A 20,677-nucleotide genomic window follows, 5' to 3' on the forward strand; every position below is an offset into this window, starting at 1 on the left:
ATTGATTTTAAAAAATATATCCATAGTTTCTAATAGTTAATATTCATAGTATATCCATAGTTTATTTTGTGTTATACTTTATACTTCTACGCCAATACAAATAAGGGGAAAGGGAAATATTGCACTTTTTTACTTCACTAAATTTATGACAACTATATTTACTAGTTACGTTTTTATGTAAAAAGCAAACAACAAAAACAAACATGCTTCTATATATTATATAATAGGCTATTGTACAAATGATCAATAAGAAATATATAAACTTTCGCTCCACATTGACTGTCTACAGCACTGAAATTACATTCGTTGACTAGTGATAAAAACAGAACATAATATTCTATAATAATATAATATGTGAAAGGAATGACATCTTGTACTTTTGATACTTCAAAGTACATTTTTATGGTACTTCTGTACCTTTCAATTACTTGTTTCCTTTTACTTGTAACAGAGTATTCCTACACTGTAGTATATATGCTTTTGCTTAAATAAAACAGTTCTTTTGTCACCACTGCTAATATACCCCCAAAATTACCCTACTTTTACAGAGCCCGCAGAGTGAAGATGGGAAGAACAAATATGTAATAACTAGCTTTGATCAGTAGGGGGCGCCAATATACAAAAAAAGAGGAAAACTCAATGTATTTCTTTCAAGTGAAGTCTAGTTTTGTAATAGTTGATTTGTGGGCAGTGGGGTAAGAAGTACTCAGATCTTTTACTTAAGTAAAAGTTGTGATACCACAGTGTAGAAATACTCTATCACAAGTTACAATTTCTCTTAAGACTAGTGAATGTCCAAATTTTACCAGCCACTCATTAGATTACCATTGTTTTTATGAGAGATTGAAGCAAATGTCCTATCCACACATTTGCATATTCTACCAGCATTTGGCTGGTGCTAATTTTGTGCCATGCTCAAAGTGCTAAAAGTTAAAGAACTCATTGTGCAGAATGCCCCATTTCAGAATAAAGTGTATTATATTATTAGGTTACATATTACAGCTGATAAAGGTAGAGCTTATTTAAATTTATGAACTTTATACTGCTGAGTAGCTTGTGATCAGGTCCTGTCTTCACCTGATACATCATCATTTATGTGTGGATTATATTTTGCATTCTGTAAAGCAAAGGTTTTCAGTTGATTTCACTCTGTGTATACAAAATTAAACGTGGCTTCTTATTCTTTTAAATAATGCAATTAAAAAGCAAGTATATATAATATAAATAATAGAAAACATAACATAGGCCTAATAAAAAACAAACATCAAAATATAATTATATGCTTAGCTAGGGACTTGAATATCATAATATTTATAATTAATTTGTGGGAAAAAATGTTTAATCATAAAATAAATGTAGGCTATAATAAAGCTCTTTGTAGAGATAGTAAATAAATAGTTTTTATGTGATGATCATTTAATGTATGAATCTGAAAACCTCTCATGGACCCCCTGGCAGATTGCTGTGGTTCTGCTGGATGTTATCAGATAAAAAAAAACAACAAAAAACTGAACAGTACTTCAGTAAATGTACTCAGCTCCTTTTCACCACTGGTTGTCTTTTTTTTAAGCACATAACACAGACTGTGAACCACAACAGACCAGTTAATGATGGGAGAAATGCAAGTAATGAGGCTCTGACCGAGTCCATGAGCTGTGTCTGTGTACATCACTACTATATTAGCCTGTTATTTGAATTCTGACATTCATTAAAACGTGTTGTTCCTGATGCAGGCCAAACATATCAGTCATGTATAACAAAAACTTGACATCAGTGCACCACCAAAGGTCACCAAACCACAGAAATTCCTTTGAGAGGAATAAAAAAAGGTTCATTAACCATGAACTCATTAGTGAGTGTAAGTCCTGCACACTGCAATAAAGGTTTTCCATTAAGGTCCCTCCCTCAGACTGGTGGAGCGCTTCTTCCTGACTGGTGTGTTATCCAGGTTGGAGGACACGCCCTTAACTTTGGGAGGTGCAGGAGGTGCACGTGCGGCTCCTCAGTCCCCGCGGGGAGCGCGAACCACGGACATTCAGGGTGGGAACTTGTGCGTCTCCTCGGCTTTTCCTCTTTGGTGCATCCGCCGTCGAGCTCTTCCTGCCTGCCTGCCTGCTGTATTTCCCTCCTCCCTGTGGTCCGGAGCCTGACTGACTGCCTGACTGACTGACCGGGGGAATCCTCCACCTGCCTGCCGGAGAGGAGAGCAGACACGCCTCGGGATGGATGCACTCAAATCCGCCGGCAGAGCGATTATCAAGAGCCCCGGAGTCCCGCGGCACACATGGGGAACTTCAAAGCACGAAAGTGAGTGAGACAATGAGTGTGTTTCAGTGTTTGGATGTGGTTCAGTGTTATAAAGATTTTAACGACATAACAGAGGCAGGAAAATGTACCGGGAGAGGCGGAGAAGGACGATGGGAGCCTCTGGCTGTTCGTATAGTAGCTAACGGACTGTTGACTGACGGAGCTTTTGTTTGTGTTGTTGGTCCGTGCAGCTGAGATGATGTGCTGTGGTTGTGATTACAAGCTGCAGATGCTGTTAATGCAGTTCAGTCTCAGTTGTTATTGCTTTACTTAACTTCCTTCTTGAGTGATCTGGATTCTCCCACTGCCGCTTCCTCTGTGCAAAAAAAATAAAACCAGCTGATTCGAGCTGATGCCGAAAATAACTGAGCAATGTAATCACGCAAAATTCAGCTACCACATGCTGCTTCAAGAGAATTTGCTGTTTGAATTAAGTATCTTTGGGCTTTAGGACTGTTGGTCAGATGAAACAAAACATCTGAAAACATCCTCTCAGGCTCCATATGATTGTGATGGAGATTTTTTCCTATTTTCTTACTTCTTACAGTGTAAAGAAATAATTCAGCAATCCATTTATTAATTTACAGATTGTTCTTATAAGTTTGAACTATTATGGGAATGATATCTACAAAAACAGACCCCTTGGTTTCTTGCAGAAACAGTAATTATATCATCCCAGAACACACTTCACTGAAACTGAACAGAAACAAAACTTGCCAAAACGGCTTGTCCCTTTATTCATGGAGAAGCAGGCCGGAGAAACGGCGTGTACAGCCAGAATATTTTCATTTCTAGCTCTGTGAAGTGAGGGTTTATTTCGACCAAATCGGAGTTGGTGATTGTTGGAACAGTGGAAAGATGAGCCCAGATGGTTTTTATTTTGTTTCTGTTGAGTCTGAATGAAGATGACAATTATGAAAGGGTAATGAAATGTTTCTCATCAAACAAAACATATCTCACTCTTTACATGGAGCTCAGTTTCACTTCTGACGGCTGCAACTCTGTCCCTCAGTATTGGACCGATTTCAAAAATTGTCACTTAGAGACAAAAACATGGGAAAATAAAAACATTTTGATAGGCTTGTCAGGTTTGTTTGGTTTTTATTCACTGTGACACCACCATGGATTAATCAATACAGAGCACAGTTGTTAGCTAGTGATATTTCAGAGTCATGGTCAGGGCCATAGATTCTGACTCAAAGCTCAGTCAGATAAAGAGGCTGGAGAGGGGAAATGGCAGGTTAACAAGTACAATTTTGATGGTGTAAAAATATGTAAAAACAACACAGAAAAGACAATTTAATAGAACTTAACACAGCCCTCCGTAACTGTGACATTTGTATTATCCACTTCCCCCTTGAATTGTGATGTGGTGTTTCCTGAAGGCATTATTTCTGAAGAAAAGCAAACACCACAGTACGTCCTTAGATGTGTCGTACTGTAGCCACTCCTAAATTTTCATTGCCATTTTGCTTTTTCATTATCCATCTTTTGTGTTTCTGATTCTCATGTACATATTGCATTATCAGTTTGAGTGGGCTTACATCCATACTTCAGTAGCCCTGTCATTTCAGTAGCTAGCCGGTTACGAATCCTGTTCGCCATTTCCGTAGAACTTTGAAGTAAAAGTCGAGAAGTAGTCAGGATGTGGAACTGTGACATTGTGCCGGCAAATTCTCACAGCAGGGGGATAAAACATGGTGGCCACAGGAGACCACCTATATGGAACATTTTGTGGCCACAGAGTAACTTTTTGTGACAATGGACAATGGTTAAGACAAACCATAACCAATAACAATCAGTACTGTATGGTGATATGGACAAAATCAAATATCACAATTTCTTTTTACCAAATACCTCAATATTGATATCATGACAGTATTGTAGGGATGACTGTTGGTGCTTTCACAAAACGTTAATCCACTGAGGTTTTTGATAATTAATAATGTGGATATATTGAGTAAGTGGTAAAAGGCAAATATCAAAACAGCTAGAACAGTCTGTAAGTTCAGAAATTTACATCATTTACTGTAACACAGCCTTTAAAACCAGGAAAAGACAACACTTATGCCATATCACAACATAACAATATCCAAAATCTAGCATGATATCCAGTTTCATATTGATATAACATCAATATATTGGCCAGCCTGTTGTAATATTTGCCATTGGTTTTTCAAATTATTGAGAAAATACGCTACAAACTGTGTGAGGTCGTTCCTCGGTTAGTAGCGTGAAGTGCAGGAGGTTGTGACTGAGCGCTGAGTGAAAGGTCAGAGGAACAAACTTTGTCACACCATCAGTGACAGGCGGAGAATGAGGGGCCGCTCTGCCGCCTGCAGCTCTGCCGCCTCGCCGATGTGTGAAGTGCTGTCTTGAGTGCTCCCTCCCTGCAGCCACATCGCCCGCGAGCTTCTTCTCACTGCCGTAAATGCTAGCATGCTGCTTTTGCCTCATCCCGAATTCCTGTTTGGTGAATAATCAGCCGCCCATGCCAGCTTCCATTAAACATGACTGATTAATTTCACAGCCAGGAAGATCTGCTCGGTTTCTTCACTCTCTCTAGGAAATGTTCTACATACATTATTGAATATTGAGTGTAAGTCTGTGGGATTTAGAAGTTTTCTCATTGGATTAGGGCTTTAATGAGTCTCTCCGATGGCTTTGCATGAATTATGTTTCTGAATTTGAGCACAAGATGTCAACGTGAAAGTGACAGGCTGTCTTAAATTGTTGCCGGACTAAAACTCCTGATCTTGGGTTTTTATTTAATCTTTTTCTGCAAACATTGATGGATGGGAGTCGTCATTATTTTCCGCAACATCACCATGGTGACTTTATGATGACAAAAGCTGACAAACAAACCCTCCACATGCTACATTGAAAGACATTGTTTGTGTCACATTGTCAGCAGGAGCCTCTGCATTGTGCTTTTCTCCTCTTACTGTTGTTGGCATCAGAAAGAGAGGGAAGAAAAAGCTGAATGATCTTGTCAGGGCAGAATCCAGCTGGATTTCTGCGCCTGATGACAGGAGCAGTTTGTGTCTGGGAGCCACCAGAGGAATCAGGCTGTAAAAATGTGAGCACAGCAGTCACAAGCAGTACAGACAGACAGGGTGACTGCTGATGTCCAGAAGCTACTTAGCAGGCAATTTGGAGAAAAGACAGCGGCTGTATGCCAGCATGTGGCAATGCGTCAAAGCTGGCTGTCGGAATGCAAATAAGGCAACGTTGCAGCTGTTTGGCACCTTCACACAAATTAGGTGTGATAAAGTTGAAAAAAAACAAAAGAGATGAATTATTTGTGTGTTGGAAATTTAATGCAGAATGTGGATGTTAAGTCAATATACAGGTGCATGTATAAATTCTGTATATTAACTGTGCCTTGCCAAGTGGTTTGATACTGAGATTATGTAGAAGCATAACATAAGGACTTGGCCAGAATGGAAAATCAATATCGCAATAAATTTTAACTACCTTAAGGGCGTTTGTGTTTCTGTTGATAGATCATGTGTTAAAAATCAATGTTAGAGCATCGGTGCTTTGTTGGACATGAGACTGTGGTGTGAAGATGATGTGGGCTGCTCTAAAGCACATGGAAGAAACTTTTACTAAACAGGCCGGCAGGATTAATCTGACCTTCTAACACCACTGTGAGGTCACGCTTTCCCTTTGTCCTCATCTCTTGTGTCAGCCTCATCTCTAAATAATGTCTGAAAGAGCACCTGAGTCACTCATGTAAAAGTCATGACGGTAATCTTACAAGGTCGGACCAAGTAATATTTCTCTAGTATCATTTTTACACCAAAATTACCACATGCAGATTTTTAAAATGCGGTTAAGCTGTACAGGAGTCATGTTAAGTTATTGCTGATAAATATCCAACATTATAACAATGAAATTGTGATTGAATTATGTGATACGATTAGTGGGAATGATTATTTTTGCAATACAATTTTCATTTTTACTGGAAAAAAAAAACTACTGAAATCATGATGATGTGATATTTGTTCCTTTTTTTAGTGTTTCCTTACATTTGCAGAACAAGAATTTTAAGCCAGGACATCTATGCAGCATTACAGCACCTCATTATAATGCTGTTTTTCTCAGACATTTTTCCTCTTTCAAAGCATTTGAGTCTGGCTCTGCAAATTGGATATTGAACTTGGCCTTGTTGTGATTTCGATAACGCTGCGATTTATTGTGCTCACCAAGTCAGTACACGTGTCTGGAACAAAAGAGTCAGAGAAGTTACAGACTTACAGACAAATTAGCATGTCCACTTGGGCTGGACCCGATAGATACCTGTGACTACTGCAGAGTTATTTGACTTAGTTTTTGTTTTTTTTAGTATTAGTTTTTTGTGCACTGTAAAAGTGGCTTCAATCAGTCTACAACATGACTATTTTCCCTCACTGAGCAAAAGAGGCAGTGCTCCCTTCAGATTTTTAGTCTGCAAATAGCATTGGAAAACATAATGAATATCCAGGAAAGATACAGCATGTGATCAAATAAATAACTTTATGTATTACCATTCCTTACTATGGTTGGGCAGCAGAATGAGCTCTCTAATAAAATGATAAAATTGATGTGATAATGACTTCAGGGATTCACTGTGAGGAGAGTGGGTGAGTGTCCCTCACACGACTTTTGAAATGCTTCACTGATTCAGCCTGCGAGAGAACAGAAAACACTTCTCTGTCTTGTTGCTGTACTTTTCTGCAGTGTCACTGCTTTCTCTCGTGCACCAGGTGCCAAACAGTACGCGAGCAATGTGGCTCTTTTCATGAGTGTGACTCAAGTCTAAATAAAGCCATGACAAACATTTATGTAATGGCCACCTACTGTACGTCTAAATGATTAAAGGCCATGCAGAATTATGCATTTCATGTTTGAAAAGGGCTAATAAGTAATCCTGGATTTTAATTCACTGTAGATGGACAAAGATTACAAGATTTTCTTTACTGTCACCACAGCTTTGGCATTCCTAATGTGCATTTTGACCAATATATTTTACTGACAGTGTGCAAGTCTGACTGATCCATGAGTGCCTGTGCCAATAATTTCTTAAACCAAATCTATTTTTCTGTATTTGTGGGCTAGAACATCAGGATGAAACACACAATCTGCATGATAAATAGGTGTAATCAAGGCAATACTACCTGTGTAAAGAGGCACTATTTTCAGTGGAAAAAAAAGGCAGGATAATTTCATTTTCACTCCACCTTTTTACATAAAATGGCCTGTTCCTGGACATGTATGCAGCCAGTCTTCAGTTCTTTGGCCAGCAGAAAACTGACATGTACAGCACTTTCCCATCGCCCCTCGTGGCCGTCCACTGTCATCTGTTGAGGTCAAAGCCACTGGCAGCACGGAAGAGGACACAGCATGTGCCCGGAGTACAAGCCTTCCCTTTGGATCTCATCACACAGAAGCAGTACGGACCTCTCTGTGTCTCAGAAGTCACACACACTTGCCCTTGGCAGCAAGGACGTCCGTGCTGTACAGTCTGCATCAATTTAAAACCGTGCAGCTCTGGGACAGACTGAGCTGAATCCAGTGAGACCGTGTGCTTGGATTTAGGACTGCTTTTTCGTAATTGTTTTTAATGGTGTAAATATCGCAGCGTGCCTCTGCTGCACAGCTGTGTGGTCGATATCAAAGAAAAAACTGAAAATAACTAGCTTCAGTTCTTAAATACACATCTCAAGAGCTTCTGTTGGTTCTCAAGCTTTACTGCTGCGAGGGAAAAGTGAGAGTGTGGAGTTTGCTGTGCTTTGCAGTCCAGAGAAGAGCTTGATCTGAAATTAGTGGACTCCACAGTCATTAGGTTCAACTGGTCAGAAACTCTGGCAGTGAACACAGCCTGCAGTTCTATTAAAGCTGACAGGGACATGACTGAATGACACGCAGGAAGCAGTGGTGTCAGTTAGCACTGACCCTCGAGGACCAATTATCTCTCAATGGCTCGTTAAGAATCAGAAACCCGTGAGTCAGGGGTGTATCAGTGAAGAGGAAGAGGAAGAACAGAAGGAAATGCAAGGGGATGGTGGGGATATAGAAGATAATGATAGAGGGAATGTCAGCAGTACATTGGGAATGATAGGGATGGAGGCTGGGATTAGAGTGTAGCAAATTACAGGGGATTCCTTCGCTTTCAATGTGATGAAATAGATGAGGAGTTGATAATTGGGGGCTGATGGAGCATTTGGATTTGTGTTATGATTCAGAATTAAGTGTCAAAATGCTGCTTTGAGTACCGAATACAGTCTAATCTGGCTGTGCAGACTGGAAAGCCCATTTAATGAGAGATTTCACCCAAATTACAGAAAACATATTTCCCCACCACCCCTAGTGGTATTCAGCTAAGCAGATAGTTTTCTTTTGATCTGAAATATGCATTTCTGAGTCTGAGTTTCTGAGTCTGAGTGTCTGAGTGCTACTGCAATACAATAAAGTTCAACTGAATTTTTTTTGGTAATGTTAGAGCTGTGATTATTGTTATTGTATTATTGATTATTTGACTATTGTTTCAATAGACCGGTTGATAGTTTAGTCTGTAAAATTCAAAACGTAGTGAAAAAAATGCCCATCCTTGTTCCTCAGACTTCAAGGTAATGTCTTAAAATGTTTTGTTCTTTCTGACCAACAGTCTAAAAGCCAGTATTCAGTTTACCCAATTTCTTAAAACAAAGACAGACAGAAAATCTGAAAGTCTTTCCACTTGTCCAAGTGGGTCAGAAATCAACTTGCTCCTTTACCTTACTTGCTCCTTGATTTTATTTTGTGTAGTGTATAAAATATTTTCAATAAATAACTTGCACTTTAGCTTATACACTTTGTCTTTAACTACCGCCAGTTTATTGTTGGTGTCCAATCGGTACCCTGCATGTGCAAATCTCACCAGAGATGAGAACAAAGTGAGATGGCTTACTCCTTAGCTACTTTCATCATCAGCTGTGGAAAAAAAGATGTGTCTAGTGGCTAGATTTACTTGCCTGACATGGCATTTACTTGCCTTGTGCAATCGGGCAATCCTTATTGTTGAGCCTTGCTTTGGAGAAACTGACACCAGATAATTTTTGGCATGTTCTGCTGTTTTTGCTGAAAAAATTAGGAACAATTAATCAGTTGCCAATTATATGACATCATATGAATATATATATCATATGAAAAATTCCTGTTGTTGTTTTGTCTGAATAATCCTCAACCTTCACTATAAAAAAAAGTTTAGAGTGGAACCGGTCTGAATTACATTTGCATTGCCTGAATACTCTGTGGTTAGGCCCTGCATTTATTTAACATGATGTCTACAGGAAAGGTTGAATTTGCATGCAGCACATGACCTTTATCTGCAGTGCCCTGTTTACATTACACACACACACACACACACACACACACACACACACACACACACACACACAAATAATGTAAGAGGAGCAGACCAACAGATGAAAATGAGAAACAAAATCAGGGTTTAAGTTACAGAGTGTTTACTCCACTGTAGATTGAAATGTGTTGGGTGCTCTTGGAAAAGGGGTGAAAAACAGGACAAACAGGGAGACAATCCAGGCACTCATTGTAGTGGCTAAAAGCCCTGATAAATACCTCCAGTGATCAATCATGTTGGCTTTTTATGATACAGCCACTCCAGTGAAGGCTTTTTGATATTTTCCTCCTCATTGTTGTGAGTGTCTGGATTGCCTTCTTGTAAAGTATTCTCGAAGTGCTTTTTTGTGGTAGGGGCTGGAGAAAGAAATGATTCTCTATGGTGTATTGTGATTCGTTTTTTATGGTTTCTGAATTGATTTTTGGATTGCAGAATCAATGTTTTATATATACATAAATAACTAGAGCTTTGTCCATTAGCTTGATGCTAACATATAATGAGAATTCCCTTTGACATGCTGTAGGAAATTACCATCATGACATATATTTATATTTTCTATTTAATTTATTATTCACTGCTTGAGGAGCAGGAGCAGCTGGATGTAGCACTTTAGAAAGTACAGTTGTTGTTTTTTTTAAATTCATTCTATTAAACATTTAGGAAAGGACAGTTTAAGCTCAGTTTCCTATGTGAAGGATGTTAACTTTAAGGCACACGTTTGCTCTGTGCAGTTTTTAGGGGCTTTATTCATTTAAACCTAACATTTTATTGTATTTACTATTGTCTTATTGCATTAGCTTGATGAACAAGAACAGCTATATTTAGCAATTTATTTAAAAAAGTATTTTATTTACAATTTTATGCAGTATAGCACTGATGCTGCTGAAATAAAACTCAAAAGACTGACTGACGTGTGATGTGCATTGTTTTTGGAAATATGAATTATAATAAATATATAAATAGAATTATTATACTGTCTCTAGAAGTGTATGTTTGAACTTTTGTCCATGGTCTAGTGTTAAAAAAAGGCAACAAATCCTAATATTGAATTGCAATACATATCAAATTGGCACCTAAGTATTGTGATTATATCGAATCAGTAGATAAATGGATCATCCCAGCCCTATTTTTTTCATTGGTTTTACAGAATATTTCATGTAACTGGTGTGCTAAAACAGTACAATCTAAAGTCCTGTATTATTCTTATTCCTATATCAGTTCTAGTGTATGGTTTCTGAAGCATGCACTCATTTGTGTGTGTACTCACACACTTGTCTGTGTGATAAATAGCTCTGGCACCAGTTCCAGGCATCACTTCCAAAGCCAGCACAGGATCATCTTTGTAAAAGTAAAACATTATATTAACCACATAATCACATTATAAAGCGTTAAATTGATGACACAATGTGCTTCTCAAACCATAAATTAGATCATTTATAAGGCTGAGGTCTTTAACCTGTGGTCCAGCTTTTCCAGCAATGCTTAAAGAAGAAACACGCACTTATTGCATTTTGCACTCAGCGGGATCTATACAGAATATACACAGTTATTTATGAGACCAGTTAAGTCAATATATACTCTTATCTGAGCCTCAGTGTATCAGATGATGATTTAACGGAGCAGATTTCCCACCTATCCTCTGCATAATTCATGCTAACACACTCATCAGTCTCACCAGCCACAGACTGAGAATAGATTAGATGATAAAGTGGTGCTAATGAGTTTTCATGGAATGTGCTTTTAGGAAAGTAACCTGTCTGATGGATTTCTTACTTCAAAGATCAGCAGATACTAAAGTTGTGAGTTATTTTTTGCACTGCTCTGATGACTTAAGTTATTTAAAAACATCACGTATCCTTCAGGGTCCCTTCAGTTTATGACTCAAAAAGCTCACAATTATTATTATATAATCAGGATTTCTACAGTCGTCTGTCAACTAGAGGAGCAACATTAAAGGTGCATGTATGTTTAAGATTTACAGGGATTTATAGGGAGAATATGGCAGAAATGGAAAATAATATTCATAAGTATATTTTCAGTAGTGAATTATTACCTGTAAATGAAAGTTGTGTTTTCGTTAGCTTAGAATGAGCCAGTTATATCTACAGAGGATGTGGGTCCTCTTCCTTGGTGTCCACCATATAGATCGGGCCTCTTGCCTTTTTCGTAGGTCCTCTTACTTGCATGAAATAGGAGGGTGAGATGATTGCAATCTGCAAGCTTGCTGATAGATAACACTAAATCCTACACACTGGTCCCTAAACGTGTTGACATACTGCATTATTAGTAGGGCTGGGTACTGAAACTAGGTTGACATTACTGCAAGGCTACATGACTTTGACAGCAGGTGACGTGATGTTCACCCTCTGTTAGTTCGTAGCTACTGTAAACGTGTTTAAATGCTGAGCTGAATGGTATAAAGTGTGGCTGTATTTCACACAAAAATGATTCCAAAAGCAGCCGAGACGTGCATCAAGTTTTTAAAAACAGTTGCTTGTGATGGGGAGAGGCATCTGGCAACACACAGGGACAGACTTGACAGCAGAGCTGCACCATGCTGACTGCTTGTTTGACCCCATGACGAGCTCATCAGCTGGCAGTGTTGGTGTCCTTCGCTCCAGAGATGGAGAGCAGGGATATAAAAACACTAAAAACACTAGATGTGTTAAATAGTGCGTTTCAGCTTTTCCTTATATGTGATATTATTATGTAAATTTAAATGCTTTGTATATATGTTTAAGTAAAATTTCAATTGTTAACAGTTAACATATTGTTCAAGATCAGATTTGCCTTAGCAATGAAAAAGCTAATCAATACCCAACACAAATTATTAGGGAATTTGTCTTAAATTTATCAAATATTGTATTTTTCTCTTCAAAAAACATTTCACAGCCTCAGCCATGTCCCTTTTAGTGCATGTTTATGAACATGACTCAGTGAGCATGACGTTCAAATGCAGTTTATTAATAGTGGAGAGTATTTTGTGTGAGTGTGTAACCTTCGACTCCACTCTGGCCACGAGAGAACTACATGAGCTAAATCCCTCCAGCAGTCTGATTAGTTGGATTATTGTCAAAAGCACAGCTACCTCTGTGACAGCTCTGCACAGATTTGTATTTGTCTCCTTCCCACTTATTCCCTCACTTTTATTCCCTCTTCCCTCGTCTCTTATCAAACTGCCCAGTGTGTGAACATTTGTCCTTTTCAGCAGCGAGGCTCAAGGGGTTTCAGTGAGTCATCTCTGTCCTGTGTATTTGGTGCTAGTTAGCAATTAAAATTACACTTGATAAACATCAGCATCTTAGCATTTGCCATTGTGGGTATGTTAGCATGTTGATGTTAGCATTTAGCTCAATGCAGTGTGGTAGTACAGCCTCACAGAGCTGCTAGCATGTTTGTAGTCACTTGGTTTTCTTAGCATGTATTTTTATTTCTTTTTTTATTTCTATGTGTAGTTTCTTACACTATAGTTTAGGGATGCACTTGGAATCTGAATCACACTTGCCAACCTTCCAGATTTTCCCGTTTGTCATTGCCCTCTCCCAGTTTTCTCACGGGTTCACGAATCCCAAACCCAATTCACGACAAATCTTCACACCTTTGTCATTTTCGTTACCTGTTTCTGGCACTGTTCATCATGTATAATCTACTGTTTCCACCCGGACAGTAATACACCTGCACGTGATGTGGGAAAGAGCTGCTTGTTCTCTTGCGCTGCTGTTCTCTGTGACACCATCCACGCTCGCATCCTGTCTTCCTCAGTGAGTGGGAGAGGGAGAGAGAAATGGTACAAATACTGAAGCAAATGTCAGATGCCATGGAAGGAAGAATTTCCATTTCTTATGGAAAGTTTTAAAAGGCTTTTCCAGTTAATAAGTGCCATGTAATGGGTGTCAGTTAGAGGTCATTAGCAGGCTAATTTTGGGTTAAAAAAACAAACAAACTTAATTTGTTATTTCCGTTCTTTAAAAGTCACCAAAATGCCAGACACAAAGTCTATGAAACTCAGTGGGGAGAACCCCACATTGGTTTTGAAATCCTCCATATTTTTGAGGCCTGAAGGTTGGCGGTTATGCTCTGAATACTTTATTTGGGGAAAAAACAAATAGTACGATGGAAACATATTTTTCTATCCAAACTTGCCCGTTATTATTTGGAAACATCCGATCTGTTACCTCGGCAGGCTTAAAAAGGGTTGCATCTGCCTTAATCAGTCACCATTATAAAGCACAAAAATGATTCCCTTTTACTGAAGAATATTTTTATATAATTGTCCACCAGTGAAAGGGGAGGTGGTGGTGGGCCTCAGGCAGTTCACGAAACTTAGCTTAGTTTGAAGTATTAAGAGAGAGATGGAGAGATTAAAAGTATGGAGATGAAAAATACAGTACGAGGATGTGGAAATATTTAATTATCTGCCAGTAAATCATCTCGATGTTTTGTGGGCACAACAATTGCATTGCCAGTGAATATTAGGTCAGAAAATAAAACATTTTCTTCATTCACGGTGACTTTCACACTTCCACACCCACTTCTATTGTACAGATACAGATCATTTTATTAGTTGAACAGACAGAAACAAATAATAACATCTTTGTGCAACACAACTATGGATTTTTTGTGTTGAGATAAATGAACACGAGTCTGTGTGTGTGAATCTAGTAATTGTTTTCCATCCTCCTCTTCTGAATACAGTTCAGGTAACAGAGGTGCTGTTTGTGGTTGTATTTTCCTCCATCAAGAGGAGGTGCAGTATTAAATGGATTTAGGATGTTATCACAGTAAACATGCTTGGAGGAGGTTAAATGAAACTCCGGGGTGTTTTTTTGTGGTTTGTTTCAAGCAGGTGAGAAGGAGGGTTGACAAGTGCTTCACTTCACTTAATGCTCCTCTTGTCACACTCGTCTACTTGTGTGTTTTAATCCGGTGGTTGCTATGGGATCTTTGAAATTTAATAATGCCCAATTCTTTTTTCTGTCATAGGTCTGGGTTTAATCAAAGCTTAGCGGGAGCCCTTCTGTCCTTTACTCCTCAACTATCATTTCTATATTAATGCCTTAAAATCCTCAGTGTGGCACAGAGATTCACCTTAATTCATCCTTGTGGTTTAAGGATAAAAGAGGATGTTTTAGCTGAAGATATGTTGAACAGCGGGGAGCTTAGCTTCCTTTGTAGTCGAAACAAAGAGGAGTTAATGTGACTTCACTTGAGTGAGGATCTGTGAAAAACAGGACATTGGTGCCGCTGTGTTGGTACTTGCCGTTTGTATCAGGGGGTTTGGTTGAATCTCTTAAAACTTATCTCTCATTTTGTCGGGAAGGTTATTGTAAATGTGACGGAAAATTTCCCTTTAAGTCTTCATTGATTTTCTTGTATCCTGGGATGAAAATTATCCTCCAATGACTCAATTTCAACTCATCATTCATTTACTGAATCACATTTGTCAAGATGGTGTTTGTTTTCCACTCTTTCACGTGCTGTCTTCTGCCCGTTACATTTCAAGCTGCGAGTTTATTTTCTCCACTGTTGCACTCCTCAAATATTGATTTTAAAGCCTTAGCCTCATGTTATTAAAAACTGCTCCACATCATATTCTGTATTGATTTTCTTTGTGAGACCTTTGAGACTTCTGTTATGGCAAGTGTATAACATGGCCCACAGTATATATAGTACGTGCTGTACGTGGTTATGTTTGGTACCTCATTTGTTCTTTTAAAGCCTTCTGGGTTACATAAGCTTTAATATTATCACTGTTGAGGGCCATCGGCACAAGAATGCTAACTATAAATATATCGTTTTAAAAATCATTCTAACTGAAGTGGATGGCAGAGTCTACATCACATGACAACAACAGTTTCGAGTGGTATTGTTCACTGATGTTATTGTTTTTGTTTGCTTTGTTCTGTATTTTAGTTTTAGTTTTTCTTTTCTTTTGGTTGCTTGACAGTTTTGTACTGACCAATGCGTGGACATTTCTGATTATATTCATTTACTTCATTGGTGATCTGTCAACTTGAAACCGCACCTTATGTAATTAGATTTAAAAAAATTAATCACAAAAAAAGATGACAATAACTCTTGTTACAGAGTATTGGATTCTTCTAACTCCTCTGATCTTCAATTGTTTTTTCTGTTTTTTAGGACTGCACGATTTGGTTTAAAAAAAAAGTCGTAAGTCTAAACAATTGGGATTATTTTGACTGAAATTGTGTTTGCAATATGTGATGTGATCAGTGGAATTGATCACATTGCAATTTTCCTCTTCACTAAAAAAAAAAAACTGTTAAAAACTGTAATGATGGGATATTTATTTAGGTAGTACCAAACATACATGATTTCTTTTGTCTGGAGAATATAAGTTTTAGGCTAGATCATTTATGCAGCTACAGTATTACAGTACCTCATTATAATGCTGTTTTCTCACACATCTTTGCTTTTTCAAAAAAATTCAATTTGGCTCTGGTTCTGCAATTTAGATATTGCAGTTGGCCATATTGTGTTTTTTTGTGATTAATTGTGCAGCCCTACTTTCTGTTTCTGTGCACAACATGCAGCTGTAACAGTGCATCAGTATCCATTTTCCCAAGCTGCTGATACGGCTGGAGTTATTGTTTTAGTTATTGTTGCTGGTTTGGACAGCTTTTTAGCTCATTTAACATTGACAGCCATGAGGGCAGCCTTCCTACAGTCTAACACAGACTAAACATGTATCTGCCTCCTTGTTTCACTTCTATAACCACTAACACATGTAATCAAACCGCAGCGTTAATGTCATGTATACAGCTCATCATCATTCTGTTCTGCACAGTCTCTCTGGAGGGTTTTTAGCGCCAACATGGTTCCCTGGCCTGAAGTAAAGTGAATTATGCAACACAAGGAAACTGAGAGACCTTATCTTGGGAGAGGTGCCTCTTCACGCTGCTGCAGCAGCACACACATAGACATACACACAGACATACACAATCCAGCTTCCTGTTTAGTGTGTGTACAGTGAAGTCCTAACAACTTGGTTCTCTTTCCGTTTGATGTCTGTGACAGGTGTCTTTGAAATGGAATATGCTGTCAGTCCAGTCTGAAAGTCTTTTGAGCATGTTTTCAATTGTTATTCTGTGTGTGTGTGCGTGCGTGCGTGTGTGTGAGGAGAGAGATGATGTACTGCAGATGGCTGTGTATAAATGTGTGTGTGTGTGTGTGTGTGTGTGTGTGTGTGTGTTCATATCAGCTGAACGTGCTCCTGCACTGGAGAGCTAAATCCCATCTCCGTGTTCTGTTCCTCTGAAAAATTCAAACTCCCCTCACCGTTTCTGACACATGGTGTCCCTATCTGAGCTCAGCACCAACAGCAGAGGAACCCACTCCTAAAAATAACTTCGTACCGTCAAAGTGACAATGGAAAACTCCTGTACCTCAGTGCTGGATAGAGAGCACAAAAAGCCCAGCAGAAGTTTTCTCTTAAGACGACTTATCTTGATGTTGTGGTTGTCAAACGAATTGAGATGAGCTGTTTATGTTCGAACCAGCTGAGATTAGTCACTTAGCTTCTCACTGTTTCCTCTGATCATCTTTATATTAATTATGAGGCCAGATGATAATGATGGACCTCAAAAGCCACTGAAGAAATGTAAGAAAATTGCTGCTGCTCTTTACTTGCCTTGACTCATTTTCATTTCTTTTTGTTTTGTCTTAAATTATTCACATCTGTTTTACATAAAAATGATTTTTAGGTGCCCTTGGCAAAGTTGGATAAGGTCATACTATGAATATAGGGGCCTGATTTCCACTGGGAATGTGGGGGATATGTTCGCCTCACTTTTCAAAATCCTACTTTTGGTTCAGTTTTCATTTGATTTATAGCACTAAAATCTATACAAACAGAGCCATCTCACTGTCCAGCTGCTAAAATCTAAGTAAGAGAAACTCCAAGTTGATAAAAATGTTGAAAGGATCTCTGAGTTGTTTATAACTGTGTGTGATTAAAGCAATAAGCACTAAGAGCTGCAGCGAGTGATTTGCAGCCTTTTTTTGCTCTTGGTATCACCTGTCAGGAGAGCTTGGACAGGCTGAAAGGAGCTGAAAATAGCACTTCTGCCTCTAAAGACACCAGAAATAGCACAGTGCTGTTTGTAAGCAAGATAAAATATAACATCGAACATGAATTTACAAAATGTACATAGCATTGTTATAGCATAGCTTACATATTTAGCCATGCCAGTAACATGGCTCTATGGATGCCACTCTCAGTTTGTTGTGTTCCTACCACTTTGTTTTAGACTGACTGTCTGAGTACGATTGCACTGACGCTCACGTAGTAGGCATAAAGGTAACTCTCTTCACTTTTCCAGCAGTTGGGAAACAACAGAAGAAACTTGCTTCTTGGTCTTGAGAAGCTGTAATGTTCATTTATTGACATACTGCACATTTACTGCCAGACTGACAACTAACTGCTAACCTCCTCCTCTGCCATCCCGAAGGAATATGTTGCTTTGTCATTATGCTAAGAAAAAATCCATACCATCATAGCGCTAATGTTGTCATTTGCTGGATTGATGTACATGCATATACATAAACCAAATCCAGCCCAGGATCTTTTAACTTACACATATCGTGATATTAAGTAACGGCAAAAATATTCTAAGAAAAACTGCATAATTCTGTCTGAATGGGTCATTTCCAAACTGCACAGCACGGCTCAAGCACTCACATTGATTGGCCCTTTAATACCCTCTGATACTCCAGAGACACGAGACGTGAGCAGCTGAGGTATCTGGCTGCGTTAGACCAGCATCCATCACTCAGCTGGAAGGGTCTAGAGCGCTCTACTGCATTAGAGGGGATTCCTGTGGGAAGCCCTCATCTATTAAAGGTCTGCAGAGATACACTGTCTCAAATGAGATCAGCAGCTCTCGAAGGTGTCTTGTTTTGCTTTGGTGTGATAATGGATTGGAGAGCTAATGATTGCTCAAGCAAAGTGTTGTTTTCCCAGCACTCAGGCTCGAGACAGGGATTGGGAAACCTGGGGTGTCTGTTTCTCTTTTTGCTTTTACAAGTCACAGCTTTACCCTTGAATAGAAAACAGAGTATTAAATATAAACCTATTATTTCATGAATGGATTTCTGTTGAGGGAGCTATTTATAGTTGATGAAGATGTTGAAATGGGAGCCTGCATACTCCAGGGGGAAAAGATCTCTATCAGCAAAGAGAAAATCATGCCCTGTTTGAATTGCTAATGAAAACAATCCTGCCACGGTGCTGAGAGATTATGCTTTATGAATAAATAGCCGCGAGGAAAGATTTCCTTTGGTATGGAGGTGTCTGCGTTGTGAATGTGATTATGTTGTTTTGGCATGAATTTTACTCCGTACTAAGTGAACTTTACCTCATGATATAGGTGTTGATGGAGCCCTTGTTCTCCTCACAATGTACAATTACAGTTAAGAGTTTTTCCTCAGTGCTTCAGTCACTAAAATCCCTGTTTCTCTACAAATCAAAATGTCTTTCAAAATGTAATACCTGTAGGGTGAAATATGCATGCAGGTCACTGGGTAATAAAATGGACATGGTGCTTCAGACCTGTATGGAAATCTCAAAAAATATCAATTTAACAGAGAGCGGCTGCTGAGTCACTCGATAAAAATGATGGACGGCACTTTGAATGGACACTTTCTGTGCGAGTCACCTCCATATTCAATGCCCTTTAGTCAATGATAAACTATAACTGTCAGCAGATTGTAAACAGTCTGTGTAACGAACAATCTCTCCTCTCTCAGTGTCGTGTTTGATTAATTAGCACACAGTGCAGCAGATAAATGAGCAGTTAAATGGCTTTACACAAGCTTGTCTGAATAAAGTTCTTATTTAACAGAGGCTAACATGTCCTCATAGCCAAACAGGAAAGTAGGTTGTTTGTTTGTGCCCTTCCAAATGACCCACATGGGTGCTTCAAAAGTTATTCATATCAGTTTGTACTCATCTGCCACCTCCATGCTTAACTACTTGGTTATAGTCGGGGAATGATCATCACGGTTAATAGAAAACAATGCTGACTGTATTAAAAGGACATGGGCTGCAAAGTGTGGTCTCTCATGGCAAAGTCAGACACTTTGAAGGCCGACCCAGTCTACCCCAACCCCAGTGCAATATCATGTAAAGTATGCTTTTGCTTCTTAAGGCCTTTTCACACCACATCACAGTAGCTCCGTGCCTCCAGGCGTTTCAATGAGGGGAAGACTGTATTCTTCAGGAATTATTTACAGGACAGAGAGTGTTATTTTACCTCTTGCAAGTTTGTGTTATAGACTTTTGGGTGGGTTGTAACAACGCTACGACATTCACAAAACACCTGCCTTTCGTTGCAGCCTTGGCCTGCAGTGACAGCAGACGCTTTTTTTAAAAAAATGTTTTGGTTTTTCCAGGGAAGGTGGGCTTGCAACCAATTTGACATACACTGTCATTTGATCCATTGTTAAGAGAAAACATATTGATTATAGCTGCTTTAAGAATTTGAACAAATGACCATTGTTGCTGTTTACCTGCTAAAATAGACCTGAGTATGTTTTGAATAAAAAAAAAATTGGAAAAGTTGGGATGTAGTTTCTCAAGCCTTTTTTTTTTTTTTTTAAATAATAAAAGCTAAAGGCTATTCAGTGTGCACGTTTTGCAAATAATGACAACCTTAATGAGCTGGAAGTGATATGTGGTGCTAAACTCTGTTATTCACCAACACTATCAAGGAAAAGTGCAGCTGCTGTGTCATCCCACTACAAAGAGGCTATCATTCGACGTCAACCAGATAAAGAGCACAGTCCACATCAGCACTCTTCTGCCTCAGTCTTCGGTGGAAAAGCGTTGTTACTAGATTATATTATTTTCAGTTATTGCGGTGTCACTGTACACAATAAATTCTGCATCCTGGAAATGTTGCTTTAAAAAAAAAAAAATTCTGTGCTTATCTGGCTCAGTCTCCTGCACAGCATCATGCC

General features: G+C 38.8%; 1 protein-coding gene across 1 annotated transcript in view; it reads left to right on the forward strand.

The window, feature by feature from the left end:
* The first annotated feature begins 1,950 nt into the window (after nucleotides 1–1,950).
* LOC146314287 (low density lipoprotein receptor adapter protein 1) overlaps nucleotides 1,951–20,677 on the forward strand; it is a 55,215-nt gene continuing 36,488 nt past the window's right edge. The window contains exon 1 of the mRNA XM_084737072.1: nucleotides 1,951–2,307. Coding sequence (XP_084593198.1) covers nucleotides 2,223–2,307 — 85 coding nt within the window. The 5' untranslated portion in view covers nucleotides 1,951–2,222. The remainder of the gene's footprint in view (nucleotides 2,308–20,677) is intronic.

Source organism: Lutjanus erythropterus, chromosome 15 (genome assembly GCF_056507025.1).
Source record: "Lutjanus erythropterus isolate fLutEry1 chromosome 15, fLutEry1.hap2, whole genome shotgun sequence".
NCBI lineage: Eukaryota > Metazoa > Chordata > Actinopteri > Lutjaniformes > Lutjanidae > Lutjanus > Lutjanus erythropterus.